This window comes from Mirounga angustirostris, unplaced genomic scaffold, assembly GCF_029215605.1.
Source record: "Mirounga angustirostris isolate CCGP_5_RB_7025 unplaced genomic scaffold, mMirAng1.0.hap1 SCAF_3, whole genome shotgun sequence".
In the NCBI taxonomy this organism is placed as follows: domain Eukaryota; kingdom Metazoa; phylum Chordata; class Mammalia; order Carnivora; family Phocidae; genus Mirounga; species Mirounga angustirostris.
Window position 1 is genome coordinate 159,885,413 of NW_026991711.1, and position 23,248 is coordinate 159,908,660.

Below are 23,248 nucleotides of genomic sequence, written 5' to 3' on the forward strand. Positions count from 1 at the left end.
TCTTTAGAAAGTCTTAGGTACCAGAATGGGGGGCTATGCACAATCTAAGTCAAAATTTTTTAAACACATTAGTACCCCAAAAGCAAAAGCAAATAGAGAACTGAACAGGTTCCCTTTGGAAACATTTACCAGTGGTGTTCTCAGCTCTGGGCACATACGTGGTTTCTACTAACACCTCAAGTACCTGGCACATGACTATTGCATTCACAAAGTTCTGGGCCCTGCTTATTTCTAGTTTCTATGTGTATTGTGTGAAACAACTGCTGGCAAACTGCCCCCAAAATTTACTAGCTTTGGCTACTTTGTCAAAACATTGGCAAAAATAGTACTTTCCAAAAACAAAACAAAACAAACCAAAAACATACATTTAGTGAATATTTATATCTCAAATGTATCAAATGCATTCAGATATAAAAAGTAAAGCAGTCTGTTAACATTTGAGTTGACTTTGTCCTTAAAACAGTTAAAAAACATTATTATTTTTTTTCCTGCTGAAATATGTCTGCATTAACTTCAATCACCTCCAAGGTCAAAAGCATCTTTTCTCATATAGTACATGAAACACATCACAGTACTTACTATACCACAATGGGATTACTGGTTTGAAAGCCTGTTTACCCCTTGTACCTCCTTGAAGAAGGGACTGTGTCTTTCATCTTCTTGCTCTAAGATTACAGAAATAATTGAGACTAAAGTGGTTGTGAATGTGAGTTCTGAGGTCAAATTTGCTGGGCTCAAAACCAGGCTTCAACTGGATAAAGATTAATCTCCCTATGGCACAGTTTCCTCACCTGTAAAACTGATATAATTGTACTTCCCACACAGGATTCCCTAGAGCTTGCAACTGTACCTGATACACGTGTTCAATAAACGTTAGCCTCCATTATAATGCCTACCATAGTCTCTGAATGCTTAATAAATATTTGCTAAATGAATGAATTAATAAATACAGAACCAATATCAAAGTACAATTCTTTTAAAAAAATTTTTTTAGATTTTTATTTATTTATTTATTTGAGAGAGAGTACAGAGAGAGAGAGAGAGAGCATGAGCGGGGAGAGGGCCGCGGGGGGGGGTGGGCAGAGGGAGAGGGAGAAGAAGACTCCCTGCTGAGCTGGGAGCCCAACACGGGGCTCCATCCCAGGACCCTGAGATCATGACTCGAGCTGAAGGCAGAGGCTCAACTGACTGAGCCACCCAGGTACCCCTCAAAGTACAATTCTTATTTTGAATTTGCAACTTCAAATTTTCAAGGCCCTCCACTTTACATTTCACTAAACACTTTCCCATACAGAAGGCAGAAAACGTAAAGAATACTTTTTAGGAAGCACAATAATTAAAATTATTTGGGATAGAGGATAATGTAAAGAAAAATTTAATTAATTATATAAAGTGGGATGACCATATGGATATCCAGTATATCACTAAACCAAGATACTCATTTTATAGCTCAGAAAAGTAAAACAACTTTTCTTCCCTAAGTAATTCTGTAGTCATTTAAAGAAAAGCCTTCATTTGCATCATTGTTTAAACATGGATCATAATTATTAGTGGATGACAGAATTATTTCAGTACATCATAACTATTTTTTGATAATGAAATGCAATTAAATAGATTGGAAGTTACCAGAGTACTTCATACACCGTACAAGTATTATTTGATGAAGGGTTTTTTTTTTTTCTTCCCTTCATGAAGGCTTTGCTTAGAAACATATAGATAGATAAAAATATAGGTGGAAATGAGATGGAGCTCAAGATAGACACACATACGTATGTGCACATGTGTGAGTGTGTATACCAGCTCATGATGTAAAAAGTACTTCTCACTGGGTATTTCAGTCAGAGAAGTCTGAAAGTAAATGCTGTAGTCTACAATGATAATTTTAGGTACAAAACTTGTAGACAGAATGTAAACAACCTTGTAATCTCCAACTGACTTCAAATTGATTCATTTTTCTCACAGCATTTCTGGCCTTTAAACCTAATTTGCTTTATTTGAACAAACATGCACTTAACCCCAGGCCAAGTGGTCATCATTTCAATCAATGACCATGAAAGGAACACTCCTTGTGTATTTTTTTATTACTTTAAATAAGCAATGGTGAAAAGGTATATAAATAATGGGATCTAAGGCTAGTGATCCTTGTATTTCTTCTATAAAAATTCTACTTTAATTGTAAACATCACCCAGGATTGGAGGAGACTAGTTAAATACTAAAACAGGCCTTCACACTGAAAACACAGGTCTATACTGAGATACACACACTGGAGGTCAAAGAAAGTCCTTATTGAAGAGAGAGACTCCTTATCTGTGTGAAATGAACTGATCACTCCTTGTTAGAAAATAGTGACAAAAACTTATAAAACCATCCCTAGAAGGCAGACTTGTTTAGCTAAAATAGAGAAACTGGAATTTTCTATAATTAGTTCAGTAACTAAATTTTAACAACTTTGCACACTGGTCAGGGATAGAAATAGAACAGCAAACAATCACCTTTGTTTCCTTTCATTGTTTGGTGCCAGTTTTGTGAAGGGGGGAGTGTCTTTATATATTCTTTTACACAAAACTTTCTATTCCAAGTAGATTTAGGAATGAGGAGAGGGTTATAGATGTTTGACAACTACTGAGTCAACCTTCTCTCTACCCAGAAAACAAAACCAGTATGTCCTCCACCCTTTTTTGCTGGAATTGCCTAAAAGGTGCTAATTAATGATAGTTCTTATATGTATACGAGGAACTAAAGTGAGACCACTAGCTAGAGGCCATCCTTAAGCCATCTAATAACTCTGAGACACTGCTATCCTGAGAGATATTAATATCATTACAATCTTTAAATCTATGAATTCAAGCCAGTGGTTCTGAAATGAAAGATTGCCTATTTTATGAAGCAAGCAGGGCCATCTTTTCCTACTTTATTAATTTAATGTTGAAATCAAAAGAGGGTGTATTATTTGCTTCAAAACCCAATAACATGTTCATGCCTGATCTGCAGCATTTCATATTTACAGGCCATCTTTCAGTGGATGGACTTCCTTTTTCTCACAGGTTTCCTTGTCATTTTATAACCAGCTCACTGGACCATGGAGTCAAGACCCCTGGGTTTACATTGTGTTCTATTCCTGTATGACTTGCTGAGTGCCCATATCTCTATTGCATAGTAAGAAATAATGATGGCTGGGACCAGAGGTTGGCCAAGAAATAATTCTGAATATCTTGGAGGTCAAGTTTTCTACAAACATAAACTGTATGTGTAATTAAATCAAGTCTATCTTTGGCCAACAATATGTATAAATCAAACACAAGACTTTCTTCTCCCCCAAATTGACCGGTAATGCACTTAAGTTCAGATTTCCAAATATTCTGGTTGTTAAAATGTTCACGTTGTTGCTACATATCTCTTTCTAACTGTGCCATTTCAAAATATGTGTAGCAAGTCCTTAGACATTTTTGACCTTAATAATATAGGCATGCATATACTATAAACTTGGTGCTGATAAAGCTTAAGAGCAAAATCCATGTCATTTCACATAGACATGTACATTTCTAGCCATTGACCTCCCTGCCAACTTTCCTGATACATAATTCAATCTAATTTTCCAATCTGTTGAAAACATTCTCCAGTTGCTGAGTCACTTCATAAAATTATATTTATGACCCTGGCCTTAAGTTTCTTCAAATGATGTGGCTTTGATGAGTAAACAGCAGATTCTTTGCAAAGTCTCATAAAAAATAAAAAGTAGTCAAATAAGGACAGGTCAACCAAATGATTTCCCAAAGGATTTTTAAAATCCTTTTCTCTATCAGATAAGACCACGATGAACAATTTTCTCAAGCAAGGTGTTTGACAAAATGTTGCAAATTGTGTAACTCGGTGACTTTTGCATCAAACTGAAGAAGGAGCAAGATACCAAATTAGAGCCCTACTGTTACAGAATAGCACATTTTGTGAAACACATCTGTTCTTCTACTGAAAACATGTTTCTAAGAATTGGCTCAGGAGAACTACCTGAAACAGAAAATGGACCTGAACTTTCTGAGTTATGATGTAATCTGCTAGAGGAAAAAGAAAAATAACTCCATTATATGAATAATGAATGTGGCAAAAGTCTCATTTTCAAACTGTAGAAACTTCTTACTGCTGATTCCTTGTATAAGGGGATTTCCTGAACTCTACCATCAAGGTAAGGGGATAGTGGTGCAGAGAGGAGATGTGGGTCACACCTAATTCCCCTTTTCTGGCATTCTAATGCTCCCACTCACACGGGGCAAGGCATCCGTTCCAGTGGATTTAGCCTTGTTTGGATCAAAGCTTCCTCTACTTCATTTAACAGATTTGCTCAGATGGAAGGTCTCAGAGGAGAAAAAATGTTAGAAAATGGGGGATTCCTGAACATATGAATATGTAGGTCATTGGATTTTTAAATAAATTAGAGAATAGTTTATCTATTAAGGAAGACTCAGTGTACATATTTTATGAAACCATCCTTATTATAGGTCAGTGGGCATCCCACAACCATTCCTTGCTAATAGTAAGTCTTTTAAAATACTGTCATAAACCTTTTCATAGTGTCACAAGTCTCTGATTAATTTTAAGTCCACAAAGTGACATGGGGCAAAAGAACACTCAAGGTTAGGATTCATAATCAAACTGTCAAAAAGCACAGATGTAAACACGGTAAATAGGCAAGCAACGTATTTAATGTCCATAGGCCTAGTAAGTGAAAGTATGCCAATGCTAAATAAATTCAGGAAATTAGCAAGAGAAAATGAATTGCAAAAGAAAGGAAGGTAAAATTAAAAAAAAAGACTGGGGCGCCTGCGTGGCTCAGTTGGTTAAGCAACTGCCTTCAGCTCAGGTCATGATCCTGGAGTCCCAGGATCGAGTCCCGCATCAGGCTCCCTGCTCGGCGGGGAGTCTGCTTCTCCCTCTGATCCTCCCCCTCTCATGCTCTCTGTCTCCCATTCTCTCTCTCAGATAAATAAATAAAATCTTAAAAAAAAAAAATTTTTTTTTTAAAAGAAAAGGGAAGGAAGGAGAGAGGGAGGGAGGGAAGAAAGAAAAGAAAAGAAAAAGAAAAAGGAAAAGAAAAAATAAACTAGACAGAGCACTGGTCCTATTATTTCTTGAAATTATTAGTCCTACAAACACCACTTGCATCACTGACAGAGCACCAGAGATAGGGCGGGCAAGGGGGCAAAGCTACTCTAAAACTCACATGAATTACGTAATTCACCATTCAGACTCAGTAAGGGTGGTTTTCATTTAAGTCAAGTTTGGAAGATCTCATAGGGCTTCAAATCCAGTGTCTGTTTCATCCCCTCTCTTTTTCTCTCCCCCACATTTGATCTCCATAAGCAGATCTAGACAGTATCAATATCAGTCCACTGAATTCAGTTTATAATAATAATAGTGATAATATTTTCAAGTAGTACAGTAAAAACATCTATACTATTCCCATAGTGATATCTCACTTTACATTTGGAAGGTAGTAGGTATAATACTGAAGATCAGTTTTATTCAACATACTACCCCATGATATACCCGAAAGCCAATTTAGACTAGCAGTGGCACTGATCTATAATCTGGGATAAAAAGCACATCCTGAGATAGATTCCTGTGCAAGTGATTTATTAAGGAAGTGTTTCTGAGGGAAACTGGTGAAGGAGTGGGAGAAGCAGGGCTGGGAAGGGAAGAAGCCCATACAATCCTCGCCTCAGCCTCATCTGCAGAGAGCTCTGGAGTAGAAGTCACACTTCAGAGCTGTCCCTTCTATTGGAGGAAGGGGAACTGGGCTTTCATCCTCCTGCACCTACCAGATATTGGTTAAGTATTTCCAGCTCTCTGCCAGTGTGAGCAAAGGAGGAAAGTCCTTTGAATGAAAAGCTGACTAGCAGTTGCTAGCTTCTAGAAGTCAAAGTAGGGGGAATATGGGGTGAGGGAGAATTAGAACACCAAAAACAGAGCAGACATGTTATCTGCCTCAGCCTCCTCTAGTGTATTGACCATACCACCTCACTTCGTGACCATAGGTAACAGAAACACTTAGAACTGTATCACAGGATTGCCTGAAAATTAATGACCAGGTCAGAAAACATTTTATCTCTCATTTGTCATAAAATCCTCAGAGACCCAAAAAGTGAGGTTAACCTTTTCCTCCAAAAGACTAATAAAGAAGAAAAAAAAAAAAGACTAATAAAGAAGAAAGTGATGATGCTCAGAATATATTTTACGTAAGGTCATAATGACGAAAACAGGCTTCTATCATCCTGATGGCACAGACAGGATATGATGCTCTGCTATACCCTGCATCTAGAACTACATTAATCTCGTGCCCAGGCTGAAGAGTTGATATTCTAGCATTGCATGATCTCAAGGCACACTGATTAACATAAAAATGTATTAAAAGCAAGCTCTTGGAAATATAGCTCTATTCCCTCAATTGTGTTATTTTATATCACCAAATGATGTACTTACAGTGGCAATGATCAGATATACAAAGTAATCAATAGTTTCTCTTTGGAGAAGTGGCATTTTCAAATGCTATTTATTATGAATTTGAGTTCTTCATCGGGAAGTTTTAAACATGACAAACTAAGCTGATGCTTTTTTTTTTTTTTTTTTTAGTTTTAGCTTCATTTATGAATGTTATACATGCGGTTTTGTTCTATACACACTCTCTCTCTGTCTCTCTAATTACTAGATGCTATTGGTCCAATCATCAAGCACAAAACCAGGAACATGAACTATAGGGTGACAAATCAAGTTGCTTTTTATTGAACTTGATAATAAATGAATAATAGAGATCATGAACTATTTCTAGAAAATATTCAGTGGAGGTGCCCTGGGTGATTTAGTCAGTTAAGCACCTGCCTTCAGCTCAGGTCATGATCTTGGGGTCCTGGAATCAAGCCCCTCATCAGGCTCCCTGTTCAGCAGGGAGTCTGTGTCTCCCTCTCCCTCCGCTCCTCCCCTCATGCTCATGCATGAATGTGCATGCTCTCTCTCTCCATCTCAAATAAATAAATAAAATTTTAAAAAAAAGAAAATATTCAGTGGACTAAAGATATATTACATATCAGTAAAGCAACTAAGTACAAGATTGATATTGGCCTTAGGTACCCATCTAAAATAAGAGGTTCTGATCCTGTTTGCTTTGAGAAAAAAAAAAAAAAGTTGAGATTCTTTTCTATCTAAAGATTAACCATTCATTTATGTTATTATCTATAAATTTTTGTTTATTATAGCTGGCAAATCATTATATCACCCATAAATGTCTGATTCCACTCGAAAAAGCCTAACATTTGGAAAATCCATGGTTGGTTTCATGGGGCATAGTACACCACATTTTCCATTTAATGATTCTGCTGGTGAAACCCAGCTGTCCAACCTTGCTGTTAGTGACTACAGTATATACAGCAAAAACAATCTGCCTGCTGACCTCCGGCTTAAGTTCAAACTATGTCATTCTGTCAATACCATCTACCTTGATTAGGTTGGGCTTTATACACAACAGGTTATGATCCCAGAGGGATGAAAAGCTTTCCCAAATTAAAAGCAGAATTTTAAAAGGAAATACTCATACATTCCTATGCAGTTTCCATTTGATATCCTCAAGGCTGGCCCATGAACTCAAACTCCTGTTGATTGAAAGTGAATGTTCCTTTCTGGGTGTAGCCATCTTACAAATTTAATGGCAGGAGGAAAATAATAAAATGTGTTCCATGCTTCAATTAGACCTTTTATAACTTGGCACTTCAACGATGGCAATGCCAAAGAAAAATCATTAATCCATAAAGATAGACAAAAAGAATTGTGCGGGAGAAGACAGACCTCCAAGATCCTAGGGCCTTGGCAGAGCATTCCCTCACACCAACATGGTCTGTCTTTTGTCTAGTCTCTCTGTGAATCTAAGGCTTCATGCTATTTGGATAAAATCTATACTGTATTTGATTCTAAAATCCAACCATGCTTTCAATTTTATCCTTAGCCAAAGGAACTGTATATATAACCAGGCAATAAAATGTTGGCTAGCTATGAAATGCCTATTCATGCACATGAATGATAGGTGAAAGCACGCACACACACACACACACACACACACACCTGCAAAATAAAGACTAAAAGATGCATCCTTCTGCTTTGTAAATACAAAGTAATAAATATGCAACAGACATGCTCAAAAGGACCAGCGTTTTTCATAACCCTAGTTCAGGTAACTGTGGACACACAAATGCTGCTTGATTACTCTGAGTCAAAAAAAAGAAGTCATAGAGTGATATCCGGAACATGTGCAGACCTCTGTGAACCTCCAAACTCATTTTTAAATGATGTCAAGTGAGTCTGTCAATAATAGAATGTATAAATTAGCTAAGAGTCAAGGGAGCAAGAGATTTCCCCCTCTTGGTCTCCTGCCATACCTTATCTGTCAGCACTAAACCTCAAACAACCCCACTGTGCTTCTTCCCTGCTCCCACTCCCCTGGTTCCAGCATTCCTGCAGACTGTTACCAAACCACAGTGCATGGTTCCATCTCTAGGTCATGCCTGTTAACTTCAGCTGAGACCCCAAACTACTTCATAATTCCTTCTATCTCAGATTGAAGCCCTATCACATTCAAACTGTCAACACACTTCTGGCCTCCTTTTCAACACCAATTTCTGGAAAGAGTAATTTGCAGCCCCTGGTTCTGCATCCTCAACATTTAGTCACTCCTTAACTCCTAAATTCTGGCTCCTGCCTTCTCCACTCTAATGAAATTCTACGCTAAGTTTGCCAAAGGTCTCTTCCAACCAATCACCAAATTTCATGCCATGGTTCAAGCTTCTCGCTCCCAGATGTCTTAGTTTTGTACACATGGACAAATCTCCTGGAAACTCTGCTCATGTTGCTGTACTCTCACTACAACCTCCCTATCCTTCCATCTCCACCTGCACCCATCTCTACTGGCATTTCTTCTCTTTTCCTGGTGCAGTAGTGGTGACGGTTTTTCCTCCTCCTTCTCCCAACTCTTTAAATCCCAGGCTCTGGCAATAAATTTCTAATCCCTTCCTCTAGCCCTGAAAACTCTTTTTAGCACCAAACTCATATTTTCAATGACTTTTGCCTACCTTCATTTAAGAAATCTGCCAGCACTTCAGAGTCAAAATAGCCTAATCCAAAATAATCACTCTAAGCTTATTCCAACCATCTCTTTCAATGTTCTCCTTGATACTCTAAGTGATTACAGATTTATTCTCAGCCACGAGGCTCAAACCTTGGCATTATGATGGTTACACTTTCTGTCAACTTTACTTCCACAGTGCTTCCTGACTCTGGACTCTACTCCACAACCACCATATGTTTACATATGAGCTGGCGCCCATGATCTTTTTCATCTTTGCATTTGCACAGAGCTTAGCTTCCTGCCTTGCATTTAGTAGGGTGGCCAAACTTAAACCTACTCCTCTTAACGACACTATATTCATCTTACTGTAATTATTCTTTATGCCCAGCTCCTCATGGAGCTACAACCCACTACAACCATGGTTATTCTCCTACACTATTCACATTACTTCTCATTTTACTTTCATTATCTGAATACTTTTTTCTTTTTTTTTTTTTTTACTACCAAGTCATTAGCTCCTTGAGATTAGCATTTCTATTTTCTTGTTACTCATATAAGGACTAAATTAGTGGTTCTCAAGGTATGGCTCCTAGACCAGCAGCATTAGAATCACCTGGGACCTTGTTACAAATGCACCCCAGACTATGGAATCAGAAACACTGAGATGAGGGCCTCAGTAAAGCAAGACATATATAAATAAACTGTTTATCTTTTTATCATTTAGTATTATATTGGCATGTAATTCCCCCAAAACATTAAAAAATATGAGAAAATATGAGAAATATCCATTATCATTTTATCAATATCTTAAATCTAATTTGTATATTTTGAAAGGTTTTTAAAAAAATTATAGAAATCATGACATCAATGATACTCTTTTTATGAAGTTCAAAAACAAGATAAATAAAAGATTACATATGCATAAAGTTTTAGAACTAGTTTTTAAAAAAATGAATGATAACCACAAAATTCAAGATCAGGGTTATACCTGGGGAAAAGCAGATGGAGATGAGGGAAGAGAGGAGCACACAGGCCCAAGTCACTGGTAACATTCTGGGTCCCAAGTTCACAGATGTTCATTACCTTACTGAAATTAATTAATTATGGCCATATATGGATCAATGCTGACAGTATTTCCCAAACTAAGGATTATTAGTTAGTCCTGAGTGCTCTGGGATCCATAAAATTTTTTTAAAGGGATAAAAAATATGTCACAATTCTGTCCTTAGTATTAGTCTTAACCACCAATTACCATGTTCAATGCTCATCATACCTGTGTGCGGTTGAATGCCACTCTTGCAAAGACAGCTTGGGACACACTGGCCCTCTTCAGCTCATCTCTGACTTGCTGGTAGATATCTGGAGAAACTTCTACGGAAGAGTTGGTTGGCTCTGGCTTAACTGCTCTGGGAATGGGTGGATGGTTCAGGAACTGCTGGTTGATGGCTTGAGGATGCTGGTGAGCCAGGAGCCGGCTAACAGCAATCTGTTGGTTTATCAGATGGGCCATGGCTATTTGTTGCCTAACAAGTTGTGGACTGAGCTGGGGAGAAAGAAGACCAGGGCTCATGATGGGCTGTAACGCGGGCACTTGGTTTCGGATTGGAGTACTGTGGTGGATTTGGCTATGAGGAGACTGTTCGTTGGTTTTCCCCAAGGATGCCAGCTGGTTCATATTTGGTAAATGCATTGGACGCTGGCCCAGAACACAATAGTCTGAAAGGTTTTCTCGTTCCACTCTTTCCACTGTTAAGAGATAACAATGATAATTCATCATTATTTTCACTGGTATAATTTATTGCTAATATATGTAGTACTGAATTATCATATTTTTGGTATACTAATGACATAAGTTTTTTTCATACAAAGCTGGAAGCCCCAGAATAAAAGTGAGTTATCCCTCCCTGCAAAATGTTACAATAGTAGATTTTTTCATAGGTGATATGAAAGTAATAATACTTACCACTTCATTTTTCTTAAATTCTTAAAAGTAGGCATTTTATTGAATAACCAAGAGGGAAACCACTAAGCATGATAAATTCTAAATCCTCTCATATTCCCAAGCTCTCTCATCTCCCTCATCACCCTCCGTTATAAAAACACCAGCTGTTCTCATCTTCTGTAGTTTGTGGTTAATGGTGTAGTTCATGGTTATCAGGAAATGACAAGGACAACATCTCCTGCCAAATTAACTGCTACCTCCTAATAAAAATCTCACACAGTAAGTATTATACAACTATGGGAACATTCATAGAAAATGTGTACCATGTAGTATATAACCTTTTATCTTGTTATCACTTGTTATCTTTGTTATAGGAATATTTCTTTAAGAAATGGATATGTTAATAATTGTTGAAATGCACTAGGATAAGAAAAAATCTCACAATATTAATAACATTGCCTTGACTTTCCATTATATAAGATGCTCCCCCCCCCCCACCGGATATCTACCTTACTACATTTTATTGCACTTTCCTAGTAGTAAAGATTTAAGGAATAACCTGGAAAGGCAGACGAAAAAGGAAGTATCATATACGTTCAAACATCAGGCAGATTTTTTTCCTCCCCCAAGAATATTTCCCAAAAAGAGCAAATCACCTCAGAGTCAAATTCTTTTTTTTTTTTTAAGATTTTATTTATTCATTTCAGAGAGAGAGAGCAAGCAAGAGTGGGGAGTGAGGGGCAGAGGAAGAAGCAGACTCCCTGCTGAGCATGGAGCTGATGCAGGCCTCCATCCCAGGATCCTGGGATAATGACCAGAGCTGACGGTAGATGCTTAAACAACGGAGATACCCAGGTGCCCCTCATAGTCAAATACTTATCTAAATCTCAGTATCACATTATTATGTAAAACAAAGGTTGGTTTGGAGAAAACATGAGGCTGAAATAACCTCCATCATTCCTAGTTTTAAACCCTTACAGATGTAATTTAACAAAATCTGGTATTTTTAAAAATATTTATTTATTTGAGAGAGAGAGAGAGAGAGAGAGAGAAAGAGTGGGAGGGGTAGTGGCAGAGGGAGAGGGAGAAAGGGAATCTTAAGCAGGCTCTGAGCTAAGCACAGAGCCCAACGCTGGATGCTGGGCTCCATCTCACGACCCTGAGATCATGACCTGACCTGAAATCAAGAGTCGGACGCTTAACCAACTGAGCCACCCAGGTGCCGCCCCAACAAAATCTGTTCTTTAGAGCAAAAATTCCAAACAGATTTTGTAATTATTTCTTAAAATTGCAAATGCTGGATATGATCATGTAAATGCCTATTACGGTAACTTTAAAGAACAAGAGATCAAAGTAGTCACCTAGAGGACAAATTTTTAAAAATAATTGTCCCACTATTATGCATGATTATGCAAATGATGTGTAGCTTGGCATAATGTTTACAATGGCAGAATCATATTTGTATCAAAAAGTTTGAAGTCTCAAAAAAAACTTAAGCAGAAATGGCGTGTCCTAGAAAACTGGATAAGTGACTCCAAACACAGGGTTTTGTAATGACAGAGACACAAGTGCTGAATCACATGTGAAGAATTTAAATAAAATCAGTCAATGAACTTTAAAAGTAGAGAAAAATAGTATTTCTAATTAATATTTTATGTAATATGTGATTTTAAAATACGTATGTGGAAGTTAATTGTTAATTAAAATGCAAGTAAATATTTCACCATTTTATCCATATGTCTTAGGGTTTTACATATTCAAAACTTCTCATTGGGAAAATAAACATTAGTATCTTGGGATCACCTTATATTCAGACATACATAGTATTTATTCCTGCTTTGCTTAAAAAACCAAAACGAATGCTTAACTTTCCTATGAACACCCAAATAAGTAAAGTTTACCTCAGACTTCTTTAAAGGCTCAATTTCTAACTTAATCCTTTCAATGTAATTCATTTAGTTGTATTCACCTTTCCTTCACAAGGTTCAAGGAGAACAAATTATTTTAACCTTATCCTCTAAATGCAAACGTTCTTCAGTCATTGTATTAATTAAACTTTAAGGCACACAATCTTAAAATCAAACCAAGCAAATGGGTGAGAGCCTTCAAAAGGTAATGTAACACAGTTTCTATACGACAGGAATTACTATTATGATCCCCTCACTGAACGCAGCAGAAGAGCCACGCACTGTGTCTGGAGTAAAGTTGTACTTTATAGACAGAAATAGTTGGTACTTACTAGACACTTGGTTCACTTTGGTTTAATTCCTTTTTAACTCAGCCAAAATAAAGGCAAATTCAAATATTAAATTATGGGGCGCCTGGGTGGCTCAGTCGTTAAGCGGCTGCCTTTGGCTCAGGTCATGATCCCAGGACCCTGGGATCGAGCCCCACATCGGGCTCCCTGCTCGGCAGGAAGCCTGCTTCTCCCTCTCCCACTCCCCCTGCTTGTGTTCCTGCTCTCGCTATCTCTCTCTCTGTCAAATAAATAAATAAAATCTTAAAAAGAAAATAAAAACAAAAAAAAAACCAAATATTAAATTATGTTTTCAAGTACTTAAGAAGTAAAAGTTTTATCCATTTCTTTTTCTACTTAAAAAAATATATAGAGAACCATCCATTAATAGCATGCATTCTTTGATTAAAAGCTAATTTTCCAAAATTTGGGTATTTTCATTCTTCAGTGGTTTAACTTGACTTTCTTGAAATATATCTAAATAGGAGCGCCTGGGTGGCTCAGTCAGTCAAGTGTCTGACTTCGGCTCAGGTCATGATCTCAGGGTCCTGGGATCAAGCCCCACATCAGGCTTCCTGCTTAGCAGGGAGTCTGCTTCCCTCTGCCCCTCCCCCACACTTGTGCTCTCTCCCTCTCTCTCTCTCTCAAATAAATAAATAAAATCTTTTAAAAAAATAAAGAAAAGAAATATATCTAAATCACATCATTAATAAAAAACTCTATTCACAGATCTAGTCATAATTATGCACACAATTAAGCATTAACGTCAGAGCTCAAAAAAACCTATATGAATTGGTGCAGTAAGAGTTAGAATAATGTCACTCCATATTTCTTTAAGATTATGCATAGTATGTCCTCTTTCTTACGAGTTCTCAGATCCTTATAAATTCATATACTTAAAAAAGGGGACTGGGGAAGTGTCCTTAAGGACACGCAGTAACACCAGGAAGTACTAAATCCTTAGAAAACCATAAGGAGGCAATTGCAAAGGCAAATGCGTAAACTTCCAGGTAGAGAACAAAAGGCAGAGAAGCCAGCTGGAGAGGTACCTGGGGGAGTAAGAGAAAGCCTTCCAGTCCAAAGGAAGTGGCCGCTACCTTGCCTTGGCCAGTTTTTGTCTTTCTATATATCGTCATTTCTTCAGATGTTTTTTCAAGAAAATGGAAAATCTGGATTATTACATGCTAGTGCCTATTTTTCAGGTATTGGCAACTAATTCCATTTGCAAAACACAACAAATGCCAAACAAAGCATATCTGAAAACCGGATACTGCCTATAGGCTACCAGTAAGACTAAAGACTAAAGACCCCTTAAGTTGTTAAAGAAACAAATATTCAACAGCACTCTTTAAAGATGGTAAGGAAAACCTTATCCAGGACCATTGCAATAGGTATAGGGACCCCTGCAATGGGATTTTATGGTGGGGGAGAGAGATTGGATTCAACTCAGTATAAACACATGGGAATTTATAGCTAAGGATCAGGGTGGGGGTCAGTAGATACAAAATTACTAAGAGGAAACATCAGGAGTAAGGGGGGTTCTGGCTAAACTGACCTAACAGGATTCTTTGCTGAAGACAGGCCAGGGTGATCAGACATCACTTGGGGGATGGTGGAAGATGAGGAACCCGATCAGATATCGAGGGGTGATCAGATATAGGGGGGTTCAGGTTAAACTGACTTAGCAGGGTTCTTGCTAAAACTGGATTTTACAAGGAAGTCCACAGATGGACCATGGAAAAAATTTGGAAGCCTGACTAAAAAGTTTGGTCAAATGAAGAATCTCTGTCACTGTTTTTCAGTGTCTGACAACTCTACCAATAAAAGCCAAGTTTTTTACTTCCTAAGACTGAAGAAAGAAAGAAAGAAAAAATCACACATCCTGTCTAAAAATCAAATGCTCATCAACAGGCGGCATCTCCACTGACCAGAGCAGTGTACGGTTTCAGTAACATTTTGTACAGATTTTGCCAAACTTGAAAAGCTTTTTCATTTTTTTTCTGCTACCACTCATAAAAATAACAGAATAATATTTTAGCCTCTAAAGTCACAGCAGGTGAAAGACAAATGCTTTAAAAAAAAGTCAGAGGAGCATCACAATGTACTAGACTCCATCTAAAATTGAGCTTGCACGTTCATTATTTCTTTTCCTTCTTCACTCCTTCCTTCCTTCCTCCATCCCTCCCTCCCTTCTTTCCTTCCTCCTTCCCTCTCTACCTCTCTTTCTTTTTAAATCTATTTGAAAGTAATCACAATGGCTGAAACGTAGACCTAACAGCAGTGCCTGATTTTGTGTTTTGCTTTTTCCCTCTAATGGAAAACATAATATCAAGTCTGTCTTAAACTAAACCTAGTCCAAAGACAACACCTTGGCTCTGAGGTCCATCTTATCTCTGCAATATTCAGCCATAAAAAAGAAATCCTGAAAAAAGTGAAAGATAAATGGTAGTCCTGCCTCTGATGATGAAAGCCATGTTCACATTCACAACCAAAAATGTTCTCAATAAAGCCAAGATGCTTACTTATTAAAGAGACATAAAAACACAACTACTTCCAGGGCTTTGAATCAGAGCTGCAATTCACTTCACAATGAATTTGATTCCACTGTTGCTGAAGTCCTGATGGGGATCTGTGGGGTTGCGAAGTGTCTGGGAAGGAATGATGTCTCCAGCTTCAGTTTGAGTCTCCAAATGGGGTGTGGCTTGAGGAACTGTCGCAAGTGGGGCTGAAATACTTCTATGCCTCATAGCTGAGAGGCTTTCTGTAGCTCTCCTGACCTCTGGAAAAGGGTCTCAGTCCAGGGGCCTTGCAGGTGAACAGTTGAGATCTGGAGTCTGCTCAGGTTTCTGAGAAACTCAGAGTTCCAGGATATCTTACAAATTCCTCTGAGCTTTCTGGGAATGAATGAAAACTTCAGGAAATGGGAAACCATCATCTAACCACTCTCTGAGCTTCTGGGATTCTATTTAACTCCAAAGTAGGAGAGGCCTTTGTAGCCCTGCATTAGAATTGCAGGAGCTTCTAGAGCCTTCCCAAGTTCACAGAGTTTATGTTCTAACCAAGAGCACCCTATGACCATTAGCTATTAGTGGCCATGATTGCTGGTTACGGCTGGTTGTTCATAGACTAGAAAGTCACACTCCTCCCCAGGGATGAATCTGTATTACAATTAAAAGATCTTTGGTGCAAAAATCTCATTTTATTTAAGCAATTTTACAGTACATCCAGGAAGTCAAGTATTTATCTTAATTACCACAAATCCCTGATATATTCTTATATTTTATGTACTTTGTACATTTCAGTCTGTGCTATGTCAGAGATATTCAGAGTATAGTCCTTGAACCATCAAAATCCTATCACCTGGAAGACTGTTAGAAATACAAATTCATGGGCTCCAAATCAGAATCTCTTAGAGTTCTTACGTACACTAAGATTCCAATGATTCTTATATACACTAAAGTTTGAGCATCAACATCTATATCATCTTTGTTTTTATTGATTGTCTTTTGAAATTCTATCAGATAGCTATCAGGTAATTTGTATGTACACTAAAGTTTGAGAATCACTGTTCTATGTTGTCTTTGCTTTTACGTTGTTGTCTTTTTTTTTTTTAATTTATTTATTTATTTGAGAGAGAGAGTGTGTGTGCATAAGCAGGGGGTACTCCTTATATATTGTTGTCTTTTGAGACTATACCAGAAACTCATTAACTGTCAAAGTCTGTTGTCCGTTCTTCTCTCTAATCTTACTTAACATTCACTATATTATACATGTATAAGCATTTAAAAAAATTTACGTGATAAATCTTTAGTTTTTGTTGATGGTCACATTATATTGAAGAAGCGCTGACTGGACCTGGTATTAGAAAGAAGCTGTACTCAAATCTGCATTCTACCTCTTATTAGCTATGGGGCCTCCTTGAGCAAGTTGGAGAGTCTCTGGCCCTCAGTCTTGCCGTAGGGAAAATATTATTATCTCAGAATTGTAGGAGTAAAGTTTAGATGATTAGTATCTATGTGAAAGATCTTTGTCAAAGCACTATTGTAAATTTCAGAAAATATCTGTATAATTATGATTAACAGATTAGGCTTCCCATTTCAAAACTTCCTGATTAAGACACTCTGACAAACGTCTGCTGTTTCTCAAAGGTCACCTAAAGAACTGCAATCTTTTCTTTTTTTCAAGTAACTATGCCATGTTACATCATATCACTTTTAAAAATAAATCCTATACTTTAAAAGAACTCATTATCAGTATAGAATCACATGCTTCACAGTACACACAGGGCTATGTTGCTATTCAGTTTCTCCAAATGAGGCTTGATAGTTCATATTCTGACCTTCAAATTAGGACGCAGAATAGATGAGAAATAAAATGATATAATCTCACAACTTTTGAAATTACATTTATAGAAATGCTACACAAATACAGCTTTAAGTTTCAAAAGTTAATATGAATAAAAATGAAAAAAAACCTTAAGGAATAAAATATGCTTTAAGTGTATACATGTTACATTTACATCAACCAAAAGAAAGAAGGAAAATATCCTACGTTTTTTTTTTTAAAGCAAATGTTTAATGTCTTATTTTATTTCCAGGGGAAATGAGTAGGCATTGAAATGTCCACACTTAAAAAAAAACCAAAAACATAATTTTTCCTCTTTAGTTCAGTGCTTTTCTCAGTTGGATTTCATTGTTTTTATTATGTCTATTTGCTGTAGATGCTATGTAAAGTAAACCTACTAAAATTTCAATACTCAAAATATACTCCAATGACTAAATGCCCCAAAATATACTTGCTGAGGAGAATTTAAGAGCAAAAGGAGAAGTGTCTGATTGGCACACATCAGATGCCTGCCAATCACAATAGATGGCATAGGATAGGTGGAAAGAACAAACTGGGATGTTTAGGGCCTGGGTTCTAACTTCCTGGGTGATTTGGGGATTACCTGTAAAATAGGGAGGATTATCTGTAAATTGGTTTTAAAGCAACCTTCCAGGTTACTTACCTAATAGTATCTTAAAGAGTATTACTGCTAGGATTTTCAGAAACAATTCCCTTTCTCAGAATATCTGCTTCTGCTTCTTGACTCTTCGGGGAGAATTTAAAACTTTCCTAAGATATCTCTCTTTGCAAAACTCCCCATTGCAACAAGAGTAATAGTAGTTTATACAGTGACACTCGCTGTAGATGTAGTATTGCTCTTGCAGGTTTATCTAGCAATACCACTTAAAAGACTGATAAAATTTCCAGAACCACGAACCTAGTGTTTTAATGCAAACCTTAACACAGTTGTTTTTGTGAAATAACCCCGGGGGTCTGTCCATACTTAGAAAGCTGTGGAAAGCAATGAATTGGGTAAAAAGCTTTGCAATGAGAAATTTCTGGAATTTCTGGCCTATGGATTTTTCCTAAAACCATTAAGATGCTTATGCAAATGTAAACGGATTAGCATGAGTGAGTGCTAATGGATAACACTCTAGTATTCCCTAGAACATCTCCTGGAAACCCTGGATAGAAGAATATAAGCGGAAGGAGGGGTGGGATGGGGATGATGGCAGAATTACTATATGACTCCCTCAACTCAAAAAGTACTCTGGAAGTGATTCTATGAAGGCATGACACAGGTTTGCCTCTGGCACTCTTGGTAGAAAGTTGCCAATCAAATTGGTAATTTTGAATTGGTACCCAAACCTTGGAGTATAGATGAAAGATATTCCTGAGTATATCACTGCCTTGGATTTTCAAACCTCCATCCCAAGTTCCTTGCTCCCCAACCCTTAGGCCCAAAAACTTGGAGCCCAACTTTAAAGACGATGATCCCATCTAATACCAGAGAGGTCAGATAATGTGTTCAAGGTCAAATAGCTGTCCAAATGCAGATAAATATTTAGGAATATTCAAAATGATTAGGGCTGCTGGCACAGAAGCCTCATAAGCATAATAACGAAACCACATGACCAGTAAAAACTAGTTTTTTTTCTCTTTCTCTGCATTACTCAAAGTTAATTTCTCAGGGCCTACATATGTCACAAATATTTCTTAATGAATTTCTTTAGAGAAAAATGCGTATTATAAGTGCAGAAATTCTCATAACTGTCTTGCTCATATACCTCTTCTAAAACACACTGGCATTTCCGGTAACATGAAGCCCAACTGTCTATACAGTAGTTGAGGCACTGAGCTAAACCCTGCACATATCATTGTCATTGAACTCTCACAGTAGTATGACAGAGATATTATTATGACCACTTTACTGAAGAAGCTGAAGCCCAGAGAAAATAATGTCACATACCTATTAAAGGAAGAATCACATTCAGACCCACATCTTTAGGACCTTAAAGCCTTTGTTCCACTGATTATGCTAAAAAACCCAACTAGGGGTATGTGGTTGTTATTAATATTAGGATTTGAGTCAGGACTAATCCATTTTCCTACAGAAAATTCCTGCTTTCTATTTTATGTGCATGCACACATGCATGAGGCATGTATACCCATCAGTGACATGAGAAGGAAGGATGGGTTGTCTGAATGGTGAGGGCACAACCGGATGCCTCCACCATATGCCTTGTAAACCTTTCTGATGTGATTGATTGAAAAAGCTGGTCAGTTCTACAAAGTGAAGAAATCACTGATTCCTCAACCATGGAATTAGCTAATCACTAAAACAGGATTATTCACATTTGTTTATCGTTTTAATTCCTATGGTAAGAATTTATTAATCAACTATTATGTGCCAGAAATGATGCCAGCCCCTGGAGATACAGTACTGAGTAGTATTAGTTACAAATACTCCACTCTGATTTGCTTCAGACAATTTAACTCTTTTCTACACATAGATGGGCCTGTAACACCTGCCTATAATTTAAAATGCATTTCTATTTGATGGTAAACATAGTTCCTTTCATCCCAATTCTGTTGATTATTAGCAATTTATTCTAGTCATGTATAATATAAATTCACACTCGTTTCTTTTATTTTTCTTGCAGCCAAAAAAGCTTTGCTCCAAAATGAGTGTCATCAACATGGACTCCCACCTGACTGATTAAAGACAGGAATCACACAACTGAAAGCTTTGAGAGGTAACTCTTTATAAATTCTGTAAATATGAAGTGTTTCTTTGAAACATGTAAAGAACAAGAAATAAAAAGGGGTATGTACACTCACATAAGAAGGTAATAACCATAAATTCCTATATGATTGAACTATATGAAACTGGCAATACATAATTTTAATCTACAAAAATGGCAATTTCATATGCTTCAACCTGATATTTATCTTGACTCTTCTCTCTGAACTGGGTTACATATTATCACTAAACAACCATACTGTCCACCCAAACTCTTTCACTGAGTTAAATTCTTTTTCAAAGAATCATAACTCTAACTTCCCCGACAAACCGTAACAGCATCCTATATGTTAATACCGAATATGCCCAATCACTGAAAAGATTTCTGATTTACTCTGTCCTAGACAATAACTGAGGTACAACGTCAATGTGTACAGAGGTACAAAATCCATTTTCTGTTAACACAGACAGACATGATTTGAGAGCTAAAACTAATATTCCATATATATCAAATATAAATCCCACACCATTAAAAAAGAAAAAAAAAAACTATTACCAGAAAAGCTCACTAAATATAATTAAAGAAAAATATTAGGAGTCTGAAAGGGCTGAAGGGCAAACGGGAAAAAAAAAAAAAAAAAGCTAAGTCTTTTAGGACTACGAAAGTTAAAGATTTGTTTTTCTCTAAATTTGTGGAAGAGAATCTGTCTCTGGGTTGAGAACTTGCTTTTGCAAAGTCTCTGCCTAGAGCAAGATATTCAGAGCCAACTTGTTAACTCCTAATAAAACAAGGCTTGGAAGGAAAATGCTTCCAGCCCCATAAGCGAAGTGTACCAGCCGGCACTGTGATAATACCATATGACTGGTTTTCTTAGATGTATTTTCCCCTTATTATCAACTTCCTTTTTCCATCATATAAGATCCACAAAAACATATATATCTACCATAAAGCACTTGAAGCTGGACACCTCTGTGCTTTGGCAAAAAAAGCTCATAGGACCTATTATGTTCCATGGAAAAAGTGAGCGTTACCCACCTTTACCCTTCCTGTAATCCCAACCCTCCCCATCTGAACACTACTGTCCCTTTTGATTTCCAGCAACGCTTTATCGTAGTTTGATAACATGGACCATTTCAAGCATTCCTGTAACTTTCTGTACAGGTTAAAGCAAGTTATATCTAATAATATCTTTATTTTTATCCCTTATTTTAATCTGAAGCTATAATTTCAGAGGTGAGTTCAGCACAATAGAAAAAAATAGCATTTCAGAAACTTAACATTATTGTTTAGGAGCATTCTACCTTTGCCAGTGGCATTCTATGTGTATTAATTCTTTAATTCAACCTATTAAAGAAAAGTTAATCAAAGAAAAAACCCATAATTCATTCTTTTCCATTGGCCTTTCTCTCTGGTTTTACAGGACTTAAATGTTTCAGGCCATTATTTCAAGGAAAATATTCAATAAACTAGCTGGAAAAACCTCAAACGGATGCTTTCGTAGGCTACATGGTCCCTAATTTTTACTTAACAAAGGTGTTACTGTCTCTTTCAGTGGAATTGACTATTGCTAAATCTTTAGCTCAATAATAATTATTAGAAAATTAATTAATAGAAAAAAAGAATAATTTTAACCCATTACTAATTTGCTAAGGACATTTGTAATATGAATTAAACAGGCAGAGACTGTCTTTTTTCTCTCATTTGAGATATTGGATAGCAAATAAGATTAGTCAAAATATCATATGTGCAAAAATAAAACTGTTTTAAATGCATATGTTCAAATAAGTTCATATATTAAATCCAATTCTATTACTATTTACTAAAATAAGTCCCTACAATGTTCAAAGTCCTATGTTCACAGGAGTCTGAGGAGGGCATGAAATGGATGTGTCCCTAAGATGTTCTTTCAAAAAACTTTCATTCTTGTAGGGGGATTATTTAAAAGTAAGTCAAGGGGTGCCAAGGTGGCTCAGCTGGTTAAGCATCCGGCTCTTGGTTTCAGTTCAGGTCATGATCTCACGGTTGTGGGATGGAGCCCAGTGTCAGGCTCTGCACTCAGCGGGGAGTCTGCTTGAGATTCTCCCTCTCCTTCTGCTCCTCCCTCCCCTGCCCCCTTGAATGCACACACTCTCTCAAATAAATAAATCTTAAAAAAACAAGTGAATCAAAATTATTTTAGAACATGGAGCTTAGGGGCGCCTGGGGCTCAGTTGTTAAGCGTCTGCCTTTGGCTCAGGTCATGATCCCAGGGTCCTGGGATCGAGCCCCACATTGGGCCCCCTGCTCGGCAGGAAGCCTGCTTCTCCCTCTCCCACTCCCTCTGCTTGTGTGCCCTCTCTCGCTTTGTCTCTGTCAAATAAATAAATAAAATCTTTAAAAAAAAAAAACATGGAACTTAGGAAGGTGACAGCTTGAAAGGCCCAACATTAGAACTCATAGCCTGACTTATATTCTATATGAGTCTAGATTCATCTATTCCCTTGGGAGTTCAAGATTCCTAAATCAGATCATCTCAAATTCCTGCGAACGGTGAAATGAAGGCCTATCATCAGTCAGGTAAATAGTTAAACAATGTCTAGCATACATAGCACTTGTACTTAGCTTTGAGCACCTTGTGAATTTAAGTGCTTTTCGTCTTTCAAGTTTGTAAATCATCCAAGGAAAAATAAATAATTTTTATTTAATTGATCAAGAAAGCAAGAGAATTCTCTTGACTTCTAACCCACTGATCTTCCCAAAATAAGATGATGTCACCACAATCATACCAGATTTTTAATAAGGTGGACACTTCGTGGTCTACATACAAAAACTCATTTCACAACTCTGTAGAGTCTTCATCAGGCACCACAAGATCTATCTTTGTTCTTGAGTTTCTAATTTTGCTTCTGGGCAGGAC

General features: G+C 37.2%; 1 protein-coding gene across 2 annotated transcripts in view; it reads right to left on the reverse strand.

Annotated features, from left to right (window-relative positions):
* The window catches only part of SATB2 (SATB homeobox 2), a 187,900-nt gene that overhangs the window by 66,281 nt on the left and 98,371 nt on the right, over positions 1-23,248 (reverse strand). For both annotated transcript variants that reach the window (XM_064586876.1, XM_045868283.3), the window contains exon 7: positions 10,378-10,850. In XM_064586876.1, coding sequence (XP_064442946.1) covers positions 10,378-10,850 — 473 coding nt within the window. The remainder of the gene's footprint in view (positions 1-10,377; positions 10,851-23,248) is intronic.